At 44.1% G+C, this 19,779-nt stretch overlaps 1 protein-coding gene across 1 annotated transcript in view; it reads left to right on the forward strand.

Moving 5' to 3' along the window:
• LOC141087757 (chloride anion exchanger-like) overlaps positions 1–19,779 on the forward strand; it is a 129,399-nt gene that overhangs the window by 35,464 nt on the left and 74,156 nt on the right. The window contains exons 8-10 of the mRNA XM_073573549.1: positions 1,313–1,395; positions 10,393–10,540; positions 14,446–14,559. Of these exons, the coding sequence (XP_073429650.1) occupies positions 1,313–1,395; positions 10,393–10,540; positions 14,446–14,559 (345 nt within the window). The remainder of the gene's footprint in view (positions 1–1,312; positions 1,396–10,392; positions 10,541–14,445; positions 14,560–19,779) is intronic.

Raw genomic sequence — 19,779 nt, forward strand, 5'->3', positions numbered from 1 at the left:
CTTAAAGCTATGGTTAATGTTCCTTATGATCCCTGTACTTGCCTGTATGGCAGGCAGTTTGAGAGTATTGCAGGTGTCGCTCCTTTGTGGTGGCTCCGGGCTCTGTTATGCTGCTGTGCCCCGAGTGTCTGATGGGTCAGGGGACCTGCAGTTCCCTGCCCTCTGGATTTAGCTGCTGGGACTGTTGTACCCTTGCAGCCACGGACTCAGGCGTCCGGTTCTAGTGCTCTGTTCTTGGGTGAGCTTGGTCACAGCTTCACTCCCCAGCTTTTCCTAGTCTTCTCTCTTCCTCTATAACTCTTCTCTGACTCAGACCTCAACTCTCGTCTGGGGAACTCCTCACTTTTCCAGTCCCCAACACTGACTGCCTAAAACCGTGTTTTGAGTTCCTCCTTCTGGTCTGGAGCCAGGAAAAGTGTTGAATGCTGATATTACCTGACCAGGGAACTCCTCCTTGCTTCCAGGCATGACATCACCCCCTGTGAGGAGGCAATGCCACAGTGGCAACCGGACTCCTGGGGTACCACAAGTGCACATGCAAGATAGCCATTCCAATGGTCCTATAAAGTGAATGGGGAAATGGTCATGTATGGACACTCCTGCTCAATCTACACAAGGGACTTTGACAACCCATTATTGGTATCAATTGGGCCCAGCATTTGGACCCTCAGTATTCAAATGTTTTGTGGTGATAAATACATTTAATAGGGCAGCAACTTTAAAGGGAATCCTAATCCATCTATATGGGTATGTATGTCATAGAAAATTGAAAAAAAATATACTTTCAAATCTGCAATCAAATGTCTTTTTCCAGAGAAATTCACATTTTTCTTAATATGTAAATGAGCTGTTAAGATCTATGAGCCGGACATAGATCTCCATGCAAATTTGCCTCTTGAGCTCATTTTAATTGAAAGGGGGCGTTACCAGTTTGAGATATGTAATGACTGACAGTTTGCGCTTCTGATCACCATGTCTCACACTGGTAACACCCCCTTTCATTTAAAATTTGCTGTGATGGCAGATTACCAGGGAGCTCTGTGTCTGGCCCATAGATCTTAACAGCTCATTTACTAATAGTAATAGGAACAATGTTGATTTCTTATCAGATTGCAGATACTAAGGTAAAATGTTATTCATTTTTCTATGACCTATATGCCCATATAGATGGCTTAGGAGGGTTGGTCCTACTGACAGATTCCCTTTAAGTAAGCAATACTACATTTTAATTATCCTAATTATCATAATAGTGATGCATTTGACAAAGTATTTGGCTCCATGTCTCAAATGTGCTTTTTCTTTTTATTTGCAGACAATAATCACTGCAGGGGTGTCCTATGCATTTAATTTCAAAGTCAAATACAAAGTAAATATTGTGGGACCCATACAAAGAGGGTAAATATTTCATGTGCTAAAGCAAATCTGATCCTTATACAGGAATTCATTAAACATTATTCAAAGATTTCTAAAACCTATCAACTTTCCAATATATATGTGATTTACAAACCCAATGCTTTAGTTAATATTACATCTTTAGAATTAAAATCGCTGTCATGTTATTACACGGAGAGCACTCTGTCTTAGAATTTTATGTCAAGTGTATGCGAGCATGTGCAGTAAGAAGCTTCTACTGTCATTCCTTCACATGAGGAAAATGCGCTTCCAGTGTATACTCTAATACTGCAGAGGGGTGCTGAGGTAAAATACACTACTCTGTTGTGAATTTGCTTTCTGGCCTACCTCTGGTTACTAGTGAAGGTAGTGGAGCTGGCTATATTGACAGAGGGGTCGCGAGTTCTCTTTCCGGGCTCCCTCTGGTGGTTACTGGAGGTAATGGAGCTGATCTAATTAACAGAGGCCTGCCACTTGATAATGAGGAGGATGACTGGATTTAAGACAGCCGACTGCCTCTATCCCTGCTGGTGATTTTTCCTGCCTCCTGAGGTCTTAGTTTCCAGTTCAGTCTCTGCATGCTCAGCTAAGTGTTCTTTTGCTATTGTTCACATTTGATCTGGTTTTGTCTATTTCAGTTTTGTGTGTTCAGCCAGCACTGGCTGGGGCTGTGCTGAATTTTCATCCTTATGTTGCTGCTTGTGCCAGTTTGTTTTTGTCCCTTATTAGATTGGCCTCGTTTTGCTCTGCTTTCAGAATATACCAGAGTGCTGATATAGTGGGCGAAGTCTAGTGACTTCAGTATTTTTCTATCAGACGTGTTGGGCATTTTTTGCAGGGTTTTTTTGCGTGATTGCAGACAGAGTCTTTCCTTTCCTGTCCTGTCTAGTTAGTGTGGGCCCCATCGTTTGCTCAGTCTATTTTCCAATCTGTGTTTTCATCTTGTCTCACCGACAATATATGTTTGGGGGCTATCTATTCCTTTGGGGTCTGCTCTGGGGCTGTTTAGATTTCCCCTTTCTTGCTTTAGGCTTATTTAGTTCTCCGGCTGTGTCGAGGCGTCTAGGATCATCGCAGGTATGCTCCACAGCTACTGCTAGTTGTGTGGATAGGATCAGGGGTCTGCAATCTGCTTAGTTGCCAACCTCTCTGGTTTTCTGTGGCTTAGCTTGGTCTTGCTTTCCTCCTCAGTGACCCAATCATAACACTACTCATACTGCTGTCCATCATGTCTTTCTGATCTAATGTGAGAAATACCAGGGGTATTTAATTAAGAAGAGCATGCTCACCCTGTTCACCACCATGTCTTTCTAATTTAATACTGGATATACCAGGGGTGCTAAGGTAAAGAGAGGCTACTCACAATGCTGTCAAACCTGTCTTTCTGACCTAATACTAGAGATAGCAGGGGTGTTGAGGTAAGAAGAAGCTGTTAACTGCTGTTCACCCTGTCTATTTTATCTAATACTGGAGATATCATGAATGCTGAGATAAGAAGATTCTGCTCACACTGCTGTCCACCCTGCCTCTCTGATCTAATAGTAGAGATACCAGCAGTACTGGGGAAAAAACAACCTGGTCAGACCACTGTCCACCCTGTCTTTCTGTTGTAATACTAGAGTTAGCATGGGTGCTTGTTGTGAGTTCATTTTCCCCTTTGTCACTGAGGTCTGGTGAACTCCCTATTCTGGTAAAGGAAGGTAATGAGCCTGATTATCAGGCACCTGAGTCTAATGATGATGACTGGCTGAGTGGAGTCACGGACTGGATATAAGGCTGCCGACGCCCTTCTGCCCTGCGGGTGATTTCTCTGTGGACTTCTTTGAGACCAGTCTGATTCCTGCTCCTCTAAAGCTAAGTTTTCTGCTTTGCCTGTTAGCTTTTGTGTTTTGTTTTTTGTTTGCCTTGCTTTTCTGGATTCTGCCATTCCCTGCTGGGGTGAGCTGAATCTCCTTTTGCCTGTTGCTCTGTCTTCAGAATATTCCTGACTACTGACATAGCTTTTTGAAGCTTAGCGTCTTCAGGGCCTTTTTTCACTGTCAGTTTGTTGACTCTTATTTTTGTAGGGTTTTTCACGGATTGCAGACAGCAACCTTCCTGTCCTTTCCTATCTAGTTAGCTTGGGCCCCGTCTTTGCTCAGTCTATCTTTCTGTCTGTGTTAGTGTTCTTTCTTCTTGCCTCACCGTCATTATATGTTGGGAGCTGCCTTTTGCTTTGGGGTTTGCTCTGGGGCAGTTTAGTTTTTCCCTTTCTGTCTTTAGGCTAGGCAGTTCTCCGGCTGTGATCGAGGGGTCTAGGTCATCGTAGGAACCCCCCACGGCTACTGCTAGTTGTGTTGATAGGTTCAGGGGTCTGCAATCCGATAGCTGCCAACTTCTCTGGTTTTCTGGACTTAGCTAGCATTTCTGTTTTTGCCTCCTACGGTGACTCATTCATAACAGAATCAAACGCCATACCGCAGATCCTAGGGTACTCAATAGCAGGAAAGAATTGTGTTAAAAAAAAAAATAAAAAGTGTGTATATTCTTTCCTCTATATCTCTGAGGTCGTAGGGGGAATTTTTTTTTTCTCTCAATGGAGATAAAGCAATTGTCTGATCATGTGGAGCAGCTTGCTACGGAAATGCGGGGAATTTCCGCCTACCTTGCTCGTTCGCATGCTGTTGAACCAAAGATCCCTACACCTGATGTATTTTTTGGGGATCGATCTAAATTTTTGAGTTTCAAAAATAATTGTAAATTATTTTTTGCCTTGAAGCCTAACTCGTCAGGGAGCTCCGTGCAGCAGGTTAAAATTGTCATCTCTTTGCTGCGTGGCGATCCCCAGGATTGGGCGTTTTCTTTGAAACCAGATGATCCTATTCTGACTAATGTGAACGCATTCTTTCAAGCCTTGGGGTTGTTGTATGACGAACCTAATGCTATTGATCAGGCTGAAAAGATCCTGTTGGCATTGAACCAGGGTCGAGATTCTGCAGAGTTGTACTGTCAAAAGTTCCGAAAGTGGGCGGTCCTTACTACCTGGAATGATAATGCCTTGGCTGCTCTCTTTCGGAAGGGTTTGTCAGAAGCTGTAAAAGATACTATGGTGGGATTTCCTGTTCCCTCTGGTCTGGACGATTCTATGTCATTAGCCATTCAGGTTGATCGGCGTTTACGTGAATGCAGGATTGCACGAGAGGTGTTTCCACCGGTTGAACAGACGTCTGAACCTATGCAATGTGATAGAGTTTTGTCTAGGGCGCAACGTCAGGAGTTCAGAAGGCGTAATAAGCTGTGTCTTTTCTGTGGAGATGCCTCGCATATTATTTCTGTTTGTCCTAAATGAGAGAAACGCTTTGCACACACGTTTTCTGTTGGTGGTGTTCAACCTAAGTTTCTTCTGGCAATTACTCTGATCTGCTCCCTGTCCACATTTTCCGCCAAGGCTTTTGTGGATTCAGGAGCAGCGCTAAACCTAATGGACTTGGATTTTGCCAAATGTTGTGGATTTCCGATGACACCTCTGCAGACGCCTATCCCTTTGAGGGGGATTGATGCTACTCCTTTTGCGAAAAATAAACCTCAGTTTTGGACCCAGGTGGTCATGCGGGTCGCCCCAGACCATCAAGAAAATTGCAGGTTTTTGGTGTTGCATGGTCTGCATGATGCCGTTGTTCTGGGGTTTCCCTGGTTGCAAATTCATAATCCAGTTTTGGATTGGAAATCTGTGTCTGTGGTGAGTTGGGGTTGTCGGTGTGCCTTTAGTGAGGCTCCGGTTTTTTTCCACCTCTCCTCAGTCGCATGATGTTCCTGACTATTTGGCGGACTTTTATGATGTATTTAGTGACAATGAGTCTACATCTTTGCCTCCTCATAGGAGTTATGACTGTGCAATTGAACTGAGCCCGGGGTGTAAATTTCCCAAGGGTCGGCTCTTCAATTTATCTGTACCCGAGCACGAGGCTATGCGATCCTATATTAAGGAGCCGTTGGAGAAGGGTCATATTAGACCATCCTCTTCACCCTTAGGTGCTGGGTTTTTTTTTGTGGCCAAAAAGGATGGTTCTTTAAGGCCTTGTATTGATTATCGTGCCCTCAACAAAATTACTATTAAATATCAGTATCCGTTACCCCTGATTTCGGATCTATTCTCTAGAGTTAGAGGTGCTTGCTGGTTTACCAAGCTTGACCTCAGGGGGGCGTATAATCTTATCCGCATTAAACAGGGGGATGAATAGAAGACGGCGTTTAATACTCCGGAGGGACATTTTGAGTAGCTGGTGATGCCTTTTGGGCTCACTAATGCCCCTTCTGTCTTCCAGTGCTTCATGAACGATATTTTCCGAGACTTTGTCGATAAATTTTTGATTATATATCTGGATGACATTTTGATCTTCTCCAAGGATTGGGATTCTCATGTGGAACATATTCGGACTGTGTTCCGGACCTTGAGGGAGAATTCCCTGTATGTCAAAGGATTGAAATGCCTTTTTGGAGTACAGAGGATTTCATTTTTGGGATTTATTTTGTCTCCGTCAACTATTGAAATGGACCCGGCCAAGGTACAGGCCATTTATGATTGGGTTCAGCCCACTTCTTTGAAGGCCCTCCAGAAGTTTTTGGGTTTTGCTAATTTTTATTGGAAATTTATAGCAAAATTTTCTAGTATTGCCAAACCATTGACTGACCTGACCAGGAAGGGTGCGGATGTGTTGAATTGGTCTCCGGAGGCGGTTGCTTCCTTTCAGGAGCTGAAGCGTAGATTTACCTCTGCCCTGGTTCTGCGGCAACCTGATGTCTCACTCCCGTTCCAGGTAGAGGTGGATGCTTCTGAGATTGGTGCAGGAGCGGTGTTGTCCCAAAAGGATCCGGTAACATCTAAAATGAATCCCTGTGCTTTCTTTTCCCGTAAGTTCTCTTCATCTGAACGTAACTATGATGTGGGGAATCGGGAACTGTTGGCCATGAAATGGGCATTTGAGGAGTGGAGACATTGGTTGGAGGGAGCTAAACATCAAGTTGTGGTCCTCACTGACCACAAGAATTTGATTTACCTAGAGTCGGCTAAATGCTTGAACCCTAGACAGGCTAGGTGGGACTTGTTTTTTACACGTTTTGATTTTGTGGTCTCTTTTCTTCCTGGAACTAAGAATGTCAAGGCAGACACCCTCTCTAGGAGCTTCTTTGCTGATTCTCCTGTGGTGACCAAGCCTGCTACCATCTTAGGCGAAGGGGTAGTTCTTTCTGCCATCTCGCCCGATTTGAGACTTGCTCTGCAAGAGTTCCAGGAGGACAAACCTGAGCGTTGTCCCAGTGGAAAGTTGTATATTCCTGACCAGTGGAAGAAGAGAGTGATGTCTGAAGATCATTGCTCTGCATTGGCTGGTCATCCAGGTATTTTTGGTACTAGAGATCTGGTGAGTCGCTCTTTTTGGTGGCCCACCTTGTCTCATGATGTCAGGAATTTTGTGCAGTCCTGTGGGACTTGCTCCCGGTCTAAATCTTGTTCTCGCTCTAGTGGGTTGTTGATGCCTTTGCCGGTCCCCAGGAGGCCATGGACCCATATTTCAATGGATTTCATCTCTGATATGCCGGTCTCTCAAAGAATGACTGTTATTTGGGTGATTTGTGATAGATTCTCTAAGATGGTCCATCTTATACCACTCCCTAAGTTGCCATCTTCCTCTGAGTTGGTGCCCTTGTTTTTGCAACAGGTGGTTCGCTTGCACGGGATTCCTGAGAACATTGTATCTGACAGAGGAGTTCAGTTTGTGTCTAGATTTTGGAGGACTTTCTGTTCCAAGCTGGGAATTCAGTTGTCCTTCTCCTCTGCTTTTCACACTCAGACCAATGGGCAGACAGAGAGAACAAACCAGACCTTGGAGTCGTATTTGAGATGTTTTATTTCCGCTGATCAGGATGATTGGGTTTCATTTTTGCCCTTGGCCGAATTTGCTTTAAATAATAGAGCTAGTTCTGCCACTTTGATGTCACCTTTTTTTTGTAACTTTGGGTTTCATCCTCGATTTTCTTCAGGGCAGGTGGAGCCTTCTGCCTGCCCAGGTGTTGACACTGTGGTGGAGAGAATGCACCAGATCTGGGACCAAGTGGTGGATAAGTTATCTCTCTCCCAGGAAAAGGCCCAGCGGTTTTCCAATCGACATAGGACTATTGGTCCCCAGTTTAAGATTGGTGATATGGTGTGGTTATCATCAAAAAATATTGCTATGAAGGTGGCTTCTCCTAAGTTTAAGCCCAGATTTATTGGACCTTACAAGATTTTGGAGATTATTAATCCGGTCTCTTTTCGTTTGGCTCTTCCTGTCACATTTAAGATCCATAATGTGTTCCATAAGTCCTTGTTGAAGAGGTTTGTTGAACCAGTTGTTCCTGGGGTGGCACCTCCGGACCCTGTATTGGTTGAAGGTAACATGGAATATGAGGTAGAGAAAATACTGGATTCCCGTCTGGCTAGACGGAGACTCCAGTATTTGGTTAAGTGGAAGGGTTATGGTCAGGAGGATAATTCCTGGGTCTCTGCCTCAGATATTCATGCCAAAAGATTGGTGCGTGCCTTTCATCGGGCTCACCCTGGTCGCCCTGGTGGCGTGGATGAGGATTCGGTGAGGATTCCTCAAGGGGGAGGTACTGTTGTGAGTTCATTTTCCCCTTCGTCACTGAGGTCTGGTGAACTCCCTATTCTGGTAAAGGAAGGTAATGAGCCTGATTATTAGGCACCTGAGTCTAATGATGATGACTGGCTGAGTGGAGTCACGGACTGGATATAAGGCTGCCGACGCCCTTCTGCCCTGCGGGTGATTTCTCTGTGGACTTCTTTGAGACCAGTCTGATTCCTGCTCCTCTAAAGCTAAGTTTTCTGCTTTGCCTGTTAGCTTTTGTGTTTTGTTTTTTGTTTGCCTTGCTTTTCTGGATTCTGCCATTCCCTGCTGGGGTGAGCTGAATCTCCTTTTGCCTGTTGCTCTGTCTTCAGAATATTCCTGAGTACTGACATAGCTTTTTGAAGCTTAGCGTCTTCAGGGCCTTTTTTCACTGTCAGTTTGTTGGCTCTTATTTTTGTAGGGTTTTTCACGGATTGCAGACAGCAGCCTACCTGTCCTTTCCTATCTAGTTAGCTTGGGCCCCGTCTTTGCTCAGTCTATCTTTCTGTCTGTGTTAGTGTTCTTTCTTCTTGCCTCACCGTCATTATATGTTGGGAGCTGCCTTTTGCTTTGGGGTTTGCTCTGGGGAAGTTTAGTTTTCCCTTTCTGTCTTTAGGCTAGGCAGTTCTCCGGCTGTGATCGAGGGGTCTAGGTCATTGTAGGAACCCCCCACGGCTACTGCTAGTTGTGTTGATAGGTTCAGGGGTCTGCAATCCGATAGCTGCCAACTTCTCTGGTTTTCTGGACTTAGCTAGCATTTCTGTTTTTGCCTCCTATGGTGACTCATTCATAACAGGTGCTAAAGTAAGAAGAGGTTGCTTGCACTGCTGTTCACCCTGTCTTTCTGAGACAGTACTCGAGATTCCAGGGGTGCTGAGTTAAGAAGAGTGTGCTCACACTGCTGTACACCTTGTATTTCTGATCTAACACTGAAGATACAAGGTGTTCTGGGGTAAGAAGAGCCTGCTCATACTGCTGTACACCTAGTCTTTCTGATCTAACATGGGAGATAGCATGGGTATTAAGATAAGAAGAGGCTGTTTACACAGCTATCCACCCTGTCTTTCTAATATAGTCATGGAAATATCAGGAGTGTTGAGGTAAGAAAAGGTTTCTCACTCTGGTGTCCACCCTGTCTTTCTGATATAATCGTGGAAATATCAGGAGTGTTGAGGTAAGAAAAGGTTTCTCACTCTGGTGTCCACCATGTCTTTCTGATCTAATACTGGAGATACCAGGATTGTTAAAGTAAGAAGAGACTGCTCACACTGCTATCCACCCTGTCTTTCTGATCTAATACGGAAGATAGCAGGGGTGCTGAGGTAATGAGAGGCTGCTCACATTGTTGTCCATCATTTCTATCTGATCTAATACTGGAGATATTGGCTGTGCTGATGTAAGAAGAGACTGCTCACACTGCTGTTCTCCATTTCTGATCTAATACTAGAGAGACTAGAAGTGCGAAGGTGAAAAGATGCTCACATCTCTGGTCACAATAGTGACCAGGTATAGATATCTCAAGGTCACAGCTGTGGAGCTTCATAATGCACATACTCATAGGCACTTGTCCGAACAATCTAGACCATGTTTTTCTTTCAAACAATGAAAATAACCTTTAGAAATACATTTTAAAGATTTTCTTTATTTTGAAATAATTATTCCTGAAAAGTGATATTCAGTTCAGTAGACAGTGCAAAATGGTGCTTAAAAGACACTTTAGCATAAGGAATTCATATTCCTACCAACTATTCCCTTTAACCTAACTAAACCTGTATAAGTCAACAAAACCGCATTTGTGGCTGTAAAACGATATAACATAATCACTATATAAAAAAAGGAAAAAAAAATAGCTCATCCTAGGAAGAATAAACACTATATACTCCTATACTAATTGAATTATAAGGTTGTGTGCCCACGGAAGCGTTTTTTTCGCATTTTTTTTAAACGTTTTTAGCGGCAAAAACGCTTAAAAATCGCTTAAAAGAAGTATCCCATTCATTTTAATGCATTCTGCTCTTTTTGTGCATATTGATGCGTTTTTTAAGTGAAAAAAACGCATCGCGGAAAAAAACGCAGCATGCTTATTAATTTTGCTGAAAAATCTGCGTTTTTAGCTATTTTCTATGAGACTGGGGGCGCATGGAAAAAAAACGGATAAAAAAACGCGTTTTTTGTGCAAAGAACGCACAGAAAAAAACGCACGTTTTCTGGGAAGGAGTCCGGTTTTCATGCAGAAATTTTCTGCATACGTGGGCACATAGCCTAAAGGTACAAGTTTTATGTCTGTCCAATAATTTTGTGTTTTTAGCATTCCTTTGTTATGTTCCATTTCTAATATATATTAATATTTCTTACACAGATATCAGCATCCTGTTGCGCCAGATATAGATGTGTTTCAGGCAGTCATTGCTAACTCATTCTCTATTGCAATTGTTGGATTCGCTGTGGCCTTTTCAGTTGCTAAGGTCTATGCCATTAAGCATAATTACAGTATTAATGGGAACCAGGTAAGTAACATTTGCCTTGCACCAAAGCAACTTTCTTTATTTATTTAGTTTAATAGGAATCTATACCAAATGTTCAAGTTTTTCCAACAATGATAGTGGAGAAAACTACTAACAGGCACCACTGGAAATTATATTTTTAATGGTGATCTCAATATAAAAATAGTTTGTTTTCGTTATTTACCCATTTTAATTATTTTATATGCTTGCTTGTACAGTATAGTACCAACATATTCTGCAATGCTTTATAGACTTTGTCATCACTCACTGTCCCCATTGGGACTCACAATCTAGAATCCCTATCAGTATGTCTTGGGAGTGTGGAAAAAAACTGTAGTACCCGGAGGAAACCCACACAAACACCTGGAAAACATACAAACTCCTTGTAGATGTTGTTCTTGGACCTATGGTTAAGGATGCAGTAATAATGAGATGGATAGTAGGGAGGGCTAGTAATAAATTTTCAGTCTCAATTTTTAGAATCACTCAGGGTCATCGTCTCTGCTCTGTATCCCCCTTTATGTGCAGATTACAGCAATCTAAAGCCCCCGTCACACACAGCGATCTCGCTAGTGAGATCGCTGCTGAGTCACAAGTTTTGTGACGCAACAGCGATCTCACCAGCGAGATCGATGTGTGTGTGTGACACTGACCAGCGACCGGCCCCCCTGCCGGTTATCGCTGATCGTCCTGGAATAGCCAGGAAATTTTTTTGATCGCTGGTCTCCCACTGGCCAGCACGCATCGCTGCGTGTGACAGGCGGGAGACCAGCGATCAGCGATCAACGCGCTGGTAACTAAGGTAAATGCCGGGTTTCTAAGCACCAGGCGGTGCTTAGAAACCCGATGTGTACCTTAGTTACCAGCGCGCTGATGCAGGGAGCTGGTAACGCATGCCCCTTAGTTACCAGCTCCCTGCACATCAGCGCGCTGGTAACTAAAGTACACAGCGACGCTGCGTGCTCGGCGTCGCTGTGCTGATCGCTGGTGAAGCTGTCTGTTTGGCAGCTCACCAGCGATCATGTAGCGACTCACCAGCGATCCTGACAAGTTGATATCGTTGTCGGGATCGCTGGTGAGTCGCTATGTGTGATGTGGCCCTAACTATCTTTAAAACTTTTAGACTACATTCCCACGACTAATTGGTGAGTTTTCAATGGTGCACATTCAGTTAAATTAGATCGCGTGTGGGTTTTTTTAGCGTGCTTTTTTACCTGTGGATTTTATGCATCTAATGCAGCTATGGTGAAATTCACATAAAACTCAGTGTACGCACAAGAAAAGTTGATGTGTTGCAGACTTAAAAAACGCATAGCAGGTCAGTTTACACAGTGCAAAAAAACCCATAGTGGGTATGCAAATTGCCTCTTCAGAAAGAAAGAGGACTTTTACTCTACAGCGCCACCTATTGGTAGTAGCGATCCTACAAGTCACAATCAACCCTTTAACGAGTCTTGTAGTATGACTTAGGATACAAGCCAAATCAGAATCTCAATTTGCATACACGGTGTTTCGAGCTGTTGGCTCTCGTCAGTGCAAAGTATGAGATCTGATTTGGCTAGGTGAGAGGCTCTGGACTAGGGTCTAAGAAGTAAGGTTTCTCCTTGCGGAGAGTGACATGCCAGCTGTGGCTTGTCAAGGTAAGGAGACTTATTTGCCGTGCAATGCTCCTCTGGGAAAATAATATGCAAATTGCCTCTTCAGAAAGAAAGAGGACTTTTACTCTACAGCACCACCTATTGGTAGTAGCGATCCTACAAGTCACAATCAACCCTTTAACGAGTCTTGTAGTATGACTTGGGATACAAGCCAAATCAGAATCTCAATTTGCAGACACGGTGTTTCGAGCTGTTGGCTCTCGTCAGTGCAAAGTATGATATCTGATTTGGCTAGGTGAGAGGCTCTGGACTAGGGTCTAAGAAGTAAGGTTTCTCCTTGCGGAGAGTGACATGCCAGCTGTGGCTTGTCAAGGTAAGGAGACTTATTCGTCGTGCAATGCTCCTCTGGGAAAATAATATGCAAATTGCCTCTTCAACTGGCATGTCACTCTCCGCAAGGAGAAACCTTACTTCTTAGACCCTAGTCCAGAGCCTCTCACCTAGCCAAATCAGATCTCATACTTTGCACTGACGAGAGCCAACAGCTCGAAACACCGTGTCTGCAAATTGAGATTCTGATTTGGCTTGTATCCTAAGTCATACTACAAGACTCGTTAAAGGGTTGATTGTGACTTGTAGGATCGCTGCTACCAATAGGTGGCGCTGTAGAGTAAAAGTCCTCTTTCTTTCTGAAGAGGCAATTTGCATATTATTTTCCCAGAGGAGCATTGCACGGCGAATAAGTCTCCTTACCTTGACAAGCCACAGCTGGCATGTCACTCTCCGCATAGTGGGTATGAGATTTTTTATAAATCCTGTTCACTTTGCTGGAACTGTAAGACCCTGAATTTGTTGCTAACCAAAAATGCGTGGTGTCAAAAACTCATCACAGGAACTTAACCTTATGAAGTTTGTTACATTTTCCAGTTGTGTATATTTTTACATAGACTAAATAAAAAGACCTCTCTACAGCAGCCTAATTACAGAATGTTAGCCTTATTCACAAGACCGATATTCAACTACAAAAAGTGCATGCCATACAAATGAAAAGAAATATCTAGAATATAACCGGAGATATGTCCTTCTGTCCGAAGCCTCCGGCGCCTGCGCAGTGTTGCGCAAAAGTCAGCGCATGCGGCACTGCAGAGTCATTATCTACAGGATATCGGAGACAGGAGAGAGGTCATAGTCGTGGCATGCACTGACTGACATGCCAAAAATGAACATTACTTTCTCCTCCAGTATTCGGTTTCAGTCACGGGAGTGGCACAGGTTCAGTCTCCGCTCTGAGTATACAGAGCAGCTACTGTAACCACGCACCCCGCCCTGACTGACACTGTCTCTACATTGAGGCTGTCTGTCAGCCAGGGCCGAGGACGCGGTTACAGCCGCTGCTCTGTATACTCAGAATAGTGACTGAACCAGAGCCACCCCAACCCCATGACTAAAACCAAATGCTGGTGGGGAGAATAAAGTTCATTTTCTCCCCTCTGTATTATTGTATTTGGCATTCGGCTGCTTGCAGGCGCCGGGCAGCATAATAACTCTGTTAACCTGCTGATTAACCATATATCTGCAGGTTAACATCATTATTTCTGGTGACAGGTTCCCTTTAACATGGCACAAAAATATACCAATAAAAATGCTCGCCTCCGGGGCATAGAACGGGTTCAATAGCTAGTAACAATACATCTGTTAAAAAGTTCATAAAACTTAAAAACATAAAAAAAATTAAAAAGTTGATGAACAAGAACATATGCGATAGGTTTTCCCTTGGGATCATTTCACCTATCAGATATCAATGGTGGTATTGTGTAAGAACTATCCAGCAGACAAAGCAAGCCCCAATAGTGGCATACTAATAAACTGTACAAGAAATAATCTACTAAGGTCTGATAAAGAATTATTCCAAAAAGTAGACAGCCAAAGAAATAGGACAGATTCAATCATGTGTCTGTTAACTCACCAAAAATACATGATGCTTATTTTGCCAATGACTGACACGTCTTGTACGCGAAAAAAAGGATGTCTGAATGCTGACTAAAGGGGTTGCTTCATGTAAAAATGTCACTATAGGCCTCATTCGCTGAGTCCGTTTGCCTCTGTAAGGTACTTCTGTACCGCGCTGTTTAATGAGTTAATCTCCCGTAATCTGAGGTATGGATGGTTTCATACAATATTACACTTCCATACCGCTCTCTATTGTCTTACATAGCAATCTGCACAAATAGGTATTGTAGTTTGTAGATGCAATATAGTTACTTAAGTATCTTTGAAGACTTATGTATTTCTCTTTTGTCTATGCACTAGGAGTTGATAGCATTTGGACTGAGTAATGTATTGTGTGGGTCCTTTAAAGGATTTGCTGCAAGTACATCTTTATCAAGATCATCTGTACAAGAGAGCACTGGTGGCAAAACCCAGGTAGTAACATACTTCATACAAATTCTTATGTATGCTGTTCTCATTACACAATGGTGATTTCTATCGCGAGATCAGTCGTAGGAGATCCTCTAGTTTTCTAAAAGAGGGTGACCATATTCATTAAATTTTTGAACTGAATCCATTATTTTAACCCTTTTGTCTTTGTGTTTATATTAGCTATCATTATTACTGATGCTGCGCAGCCTACCAGCCTGACCTGCTATGAACTTGGCAGCATGGAAAAATGAACTGTCTCTTTTCCATACCGCAGAGTTCACCGCGGGAGAGACTGGGAGGCTGCGCAGGCAGCTTCTCATTCATTTCTCTGTGGTTTACAGCCAGGACGGTCGCATTAGCACCGCTCTCGATTGTAAACTATTTAACCCCCAGATATGGATTCACTCTGTGGGACTGACTGTACGCCAGACAGGTATGGTATATTGTTTGCTCTTTATTTTTGCTTTTTTAAAGGAGATTGAGGGCTTCATTTGGATTTAGCAGAAGAATAAAAATGACAAAACTGTGTGTTCTTTTATTTAATTAAAATACTTTATTCTTTGTGTGTGTGTTTATTTAACCCTTTACAAGCTTCAGAATAAGTAATGGATCGGTATCTTATGGACACCTCTAGATTACTAAACCAGGCTTAATGTTACCTTACAATACAAAGGTGTCATTAACCCTTATTACCCCATATGCTACCACTACAGGGCTGTCATGGTCTGACAGTTTTAAAATGGACAAAGTGAATTTTTTTTACTTTGTCAAGTGGAATGTGTGACGTGATTGCCCCCGGTGGCCATTGGAATTATCACACATGGTGTTTTTCATTCTAAGTTGCCCGGTGGTGGTTAGTGGTATCGCACTTTAGGTTTAATGCGCACATAATTATAAATCAGGTGTGAGGCTCTATAAATTAGTCTCAGGGTATTCAATCATTGTTGGTGATAGTTGTTCATTTGCAACCAACCTTGGTGGTGGAAGGAGCTGGAGAGATTGCTCAGCTCAATCTGAGTTCTGATGTGGAAGGAGTCACCAAAGGGAGTTCTTTGCAGCGCTTACTGAACTTGGTGGCAGCTATTCAGGAGGAAGGCTGCAGTCGGTTGCTGGACTCTGTGCTGGAGCATTTGCACAGAGAGAGCTAAGTTTTCTATTTCCCCTGTTTGTGACTTTCCTTATGTGTGATCTAGTGCAGTGGTGGGATTAGTTTCCGCACCGGCCAATGCCCTAGCGAGGGACTAGGTTCAGGGCGAGTCAGGGCATAAGGTTCGCGTGCGGCGACAGGTGCGGAGCCTGTTTAGGGAACGTAAGGAGTGCAGGGACGCTTCCTCAGGGGAGCTTAGGAGGTCTCCACTTCCCTATTTCCTATTACAGGGCCCACCACTGTAATTGTTCCTGTGTTTCCCCTTATTATTTAAATTCGCCAGCTGGAGGCGGGGTATCCAGTTTTACGTGTACTTTTTAAATTCGCCAGCTGGAGGCGGTGTATCCGGCTGCACGTTCCGTTATTATTTAAATTCGCCCCACTGGAGGCGCTGTATCCAGGGTCACGTGTGTCATAAATTTGCCCTGCTGGAGGCGCTGTGTCCAGTCACACGTTGATCATTACAAGGGCATTGGGAAGAGAGGCTAAGTGCCAGAACTGGCGCATCTTACAGGTGCGCCTTTTCTGGGGTGGCTGGGGGCAGATTTTTTTAGCTGGGGGTTGGCCAATAACCATGGTCCCTCTTAGGCTATTAATATCTGCCCTCAGTCACTGGCTTTCCCTCTTTGGTGCAGAAAATTGCGCGGGAGCCCACGCCAGTTGTTCCCGTGAATACATTCTTTTATTAAATACCAATAGGTCCAAAATTTTGCACACATATACTACTAACACTATTAGTCACTGACATATAGAAATCTAATTGTTCTGCAATGGTTTACTGTATATAAACCATGTCTCCTATCCTGCCGGGTTCTGCAATAATTTTTCAGAAGCCGACAAATGAATTAATGGCTATACTACCATGTATCTCTCTATGAAACATAAAGATATGTATATATGTGTGTGTCACTGACATATATGTATATACTAGCTGAAGAGCCCGGCGCTGCCCGGGCATAGTATCTAACTGTGGTTAGTTATAGCAAATTATAATTATCCTCCATCCCATAGTCCCGTGCCCATATACCCATCATACATAGCCACGATCCCATTGGCCCGTGCCCATATAACCATCATACAGATCCTCCATCCCATAGTTGAGTGCCCATATACCCATCACACATCCTCGATCCCATAGTCCCATGCCCATATACCCATCACACATCCTCCATCCCATAGTCCCGTGCCCATATACCCATCATACATATCCTCCATCCCATAGTCCAGTGCCCATATACCCATCACACATCCTCCATCCCATAGTCCCGTGCCCATATACCCGTCATAAATATCCTCCATCCCATAGTCCAGTGCCCATATACCCATCACACATCCTCCATCCCATAGTCAACCATTATGACATCATAATGAGAGGCAGGGCTTGCAACCTATGATAACATCAGCATCGCCATGGCAACCATTGTGACATAATGAGGGGCGGGGCTTGATACGCACACACTTTTTCCCCATTCGCTCTCCTGGACTCAGAGGTGTGCAGACGTGGCTGTCTGCTCTCTGCCAGACTGTGGAGACAATAGGGCGCCTTGCTAGTGGCAGCCCATTGCAGCAGCTATTATTTTATTTTATTTTGTTTGTTACAGTCTTTTATACCTTTCCTGATGTCTTTTTGGACCTCTAATTTCAACCTTGGATCTATGCAACGTTTTCATCTCGTGGATTGCGACGTTCCTGCACGCTGGTCTGCTGTGGGATGGAAAATGCAGCACACCCCCACACTTTCTACTGCTGCCGGGCACACTGCATATGGTTTTTACCCGGATCCTCCACTACCACCCACAAGTCCCCTGCTGGCATGGCCACTTTGGGGTACGCAATATGGTCCATCTCAGCTAATACTACCGACGGATGTATGCTGCTGCCCACAGCCTGTGTCAGTGATACAGCCATATGTGCTTAGCGGAGAGCACCGTATACAGTATGCCACGGAGAGGTCTCCCGGGATGGATGGAATCACTGATCGGATGGTTGTCCCTAGGTCTGTCGCTAATCGAGTAGTGTATTCAAGGAGTCGTCTTCTGGAAATGCGCAGGACAAAGTCTTCTCCAGCAGTTGCAATACCACATGTTCCACGGGAAATGAGGAGACCTTTCAGAGGTTGCAGAGCAGGCAAGAAGACCAAGTCCTGGAGGAGAAGGTTTAAACCTGCAGTCCCATCCATCATCATGGGTAATGTACGATCGCTTGGTAACAAGTCGGATGAACTGCTGGCTCTGAGTAAGACCCGGAAGGAGTTCAGGGAATGCAGTCTCATGTGCTTTACAGAAACCTGGTTGCATGAGGACGTCCCGGATTCAAGTATATCGGTACCGGGGTTTCAAATGGTTCGGGCTGACAGGGACAGAGTGAAGTGCGGTAAGAAGAAGGGTGGAGGAGTGATACTGTACATTAACAACAGATGGTGTAATCAGGGGCATGTAACAGTAAAGGAGAGACATTGTTGCCCAAACATTGAACTATTAGCAGTGGGCCTCAGGCCTTACTATCTGCCTAGAGAATTCTCTCTTGTTATTGCAGTGGTGTCGTATATACCACCATCTGCAAATCCAGAGGCAGCTGGGGATGTACTGTCTGGGGTGATTGCCCGGCTTCAGACGAAACACCCTAACTCTCTAACTGTCATTTCTGGGGATTTTAATAGAGCCAAGATCTCATTACCAAAATTCTATCAATATGTCAAATGTTCTACAAGGGACAATTATATATTGGATCTCCTCTATGCCAGTGTTAAGGATGCTTACTCATCATCTGCATTGCCCCCCCTGGGGAAATCTGACCACAATCTCATACTATTGTCTCCAGCTTATCAACCAGTTGTCTGCAAACAACCAGCGACAATTAAACGGATAAGGAAATGGTCTCCGGCAGCTGAAAAGACTTTACAAGACTGCTTTGAATGCACAGACTGGGAGGTGTTATGTGCCAGGGAACCTAATGATGATGTTAATGAGGTTACCAGGAGAGTTACTGATTACATCAACTTTTGTACTGACAATATTGTACCTATTCATGAGGTTCGGTGTTTTGCAAACAATAAGCCTTGGATTACAAAAGAATTGAAACATCTACTAAACAGGAAAAAAAAAGCTTTTGAAAGGAAGGACAAGGAGGAAATGAAAATTGTTCAGAGAGACTTAAAGGGGAAAATTAGGATTGCCCGTGAAGCATTCAGAATTAAATTGGAAAATAAATTGTCACATAACAACTCCAGAGAAGTGTGGGCTGGAATGAAGCTTTTGACTGGGTTTAAGGCAAGGTCAGATCAGGGGGGTGGGGGGCTGATCATGGCTAATGAAATGAATGTTTTTTTCAACAGATTCAACAATAAATGTGCCATGTCAACAGAGGAGAGGGCCGGGGAGAGACGAACAATATCAACTGGGGGGAGGAAGTCGGAGTCTTTCTTGATCTCCGAAAATGATGTGAGGGAACAGTTTAGTAAGCTGGTCATGGGTAAAGCAGCAGGGCCTGATGGTATCTGTCCACGTGTCCTCAGAGTGTGTGCGAATCAGTTGTGCACTGTCTTCCAGCACCTGTTTAACTGGAGCTTACAATCACAGAGAGTACCAGTTCTATGGAAGACTTCTTGCCTGGTGCCGGTTCCCAAGACTACCTTCCCGAGCTCCCATAATGACTATAGACCGGTGGCCTTAACATCGCATGTGATGAAGTCCTTGGAGAGAATTGTACTTGCCTACTTGTGTCCGAGGGTGTCTGCTTTTACGGACCCCCTTCAGTTTGCGTATCGGCAGAGTCTGGGGGTGGACGATGCTGTAGCGTATCTACTACAAACAGTACATTCCTTTTTGGACAATGATAGAACCACTGTGCGTGCCATGTTCTTCGATTTCTCCAGTGCATTCAACACCTTACAGCCACTATTATTACGTAAAAAGCTGGTTGAAATGGCGGTTGATGAGGGACTAGTGAATTGGATCATTGATTATCTGTCGGACAGGCCACAGTTTGTGAGGTTGGGGGCGGCCGTATCGGATAGTGTGCGGAGTAGTGTTGGAGCCCCTCAGGGAACGGTGCTGTCGCCATTCCTTTTTACGTTA

The sequence above is a fragment of the Dendrobates tinctorius genome, unplaced genomic scaffold, assembly GCF_039654945.1.
Source record: "Dendrobates tinctorius isolate UK_male_01 unplaced genomic scaffold, ASM3965494v1 ptg000035l, whole genome shotgun sequence".
NCBI lineage: Eukaryota > Metazoa > Chordata > Amphibia > Anura > Dendrobatidae > Dendrobates > Dendrobates tinctorius.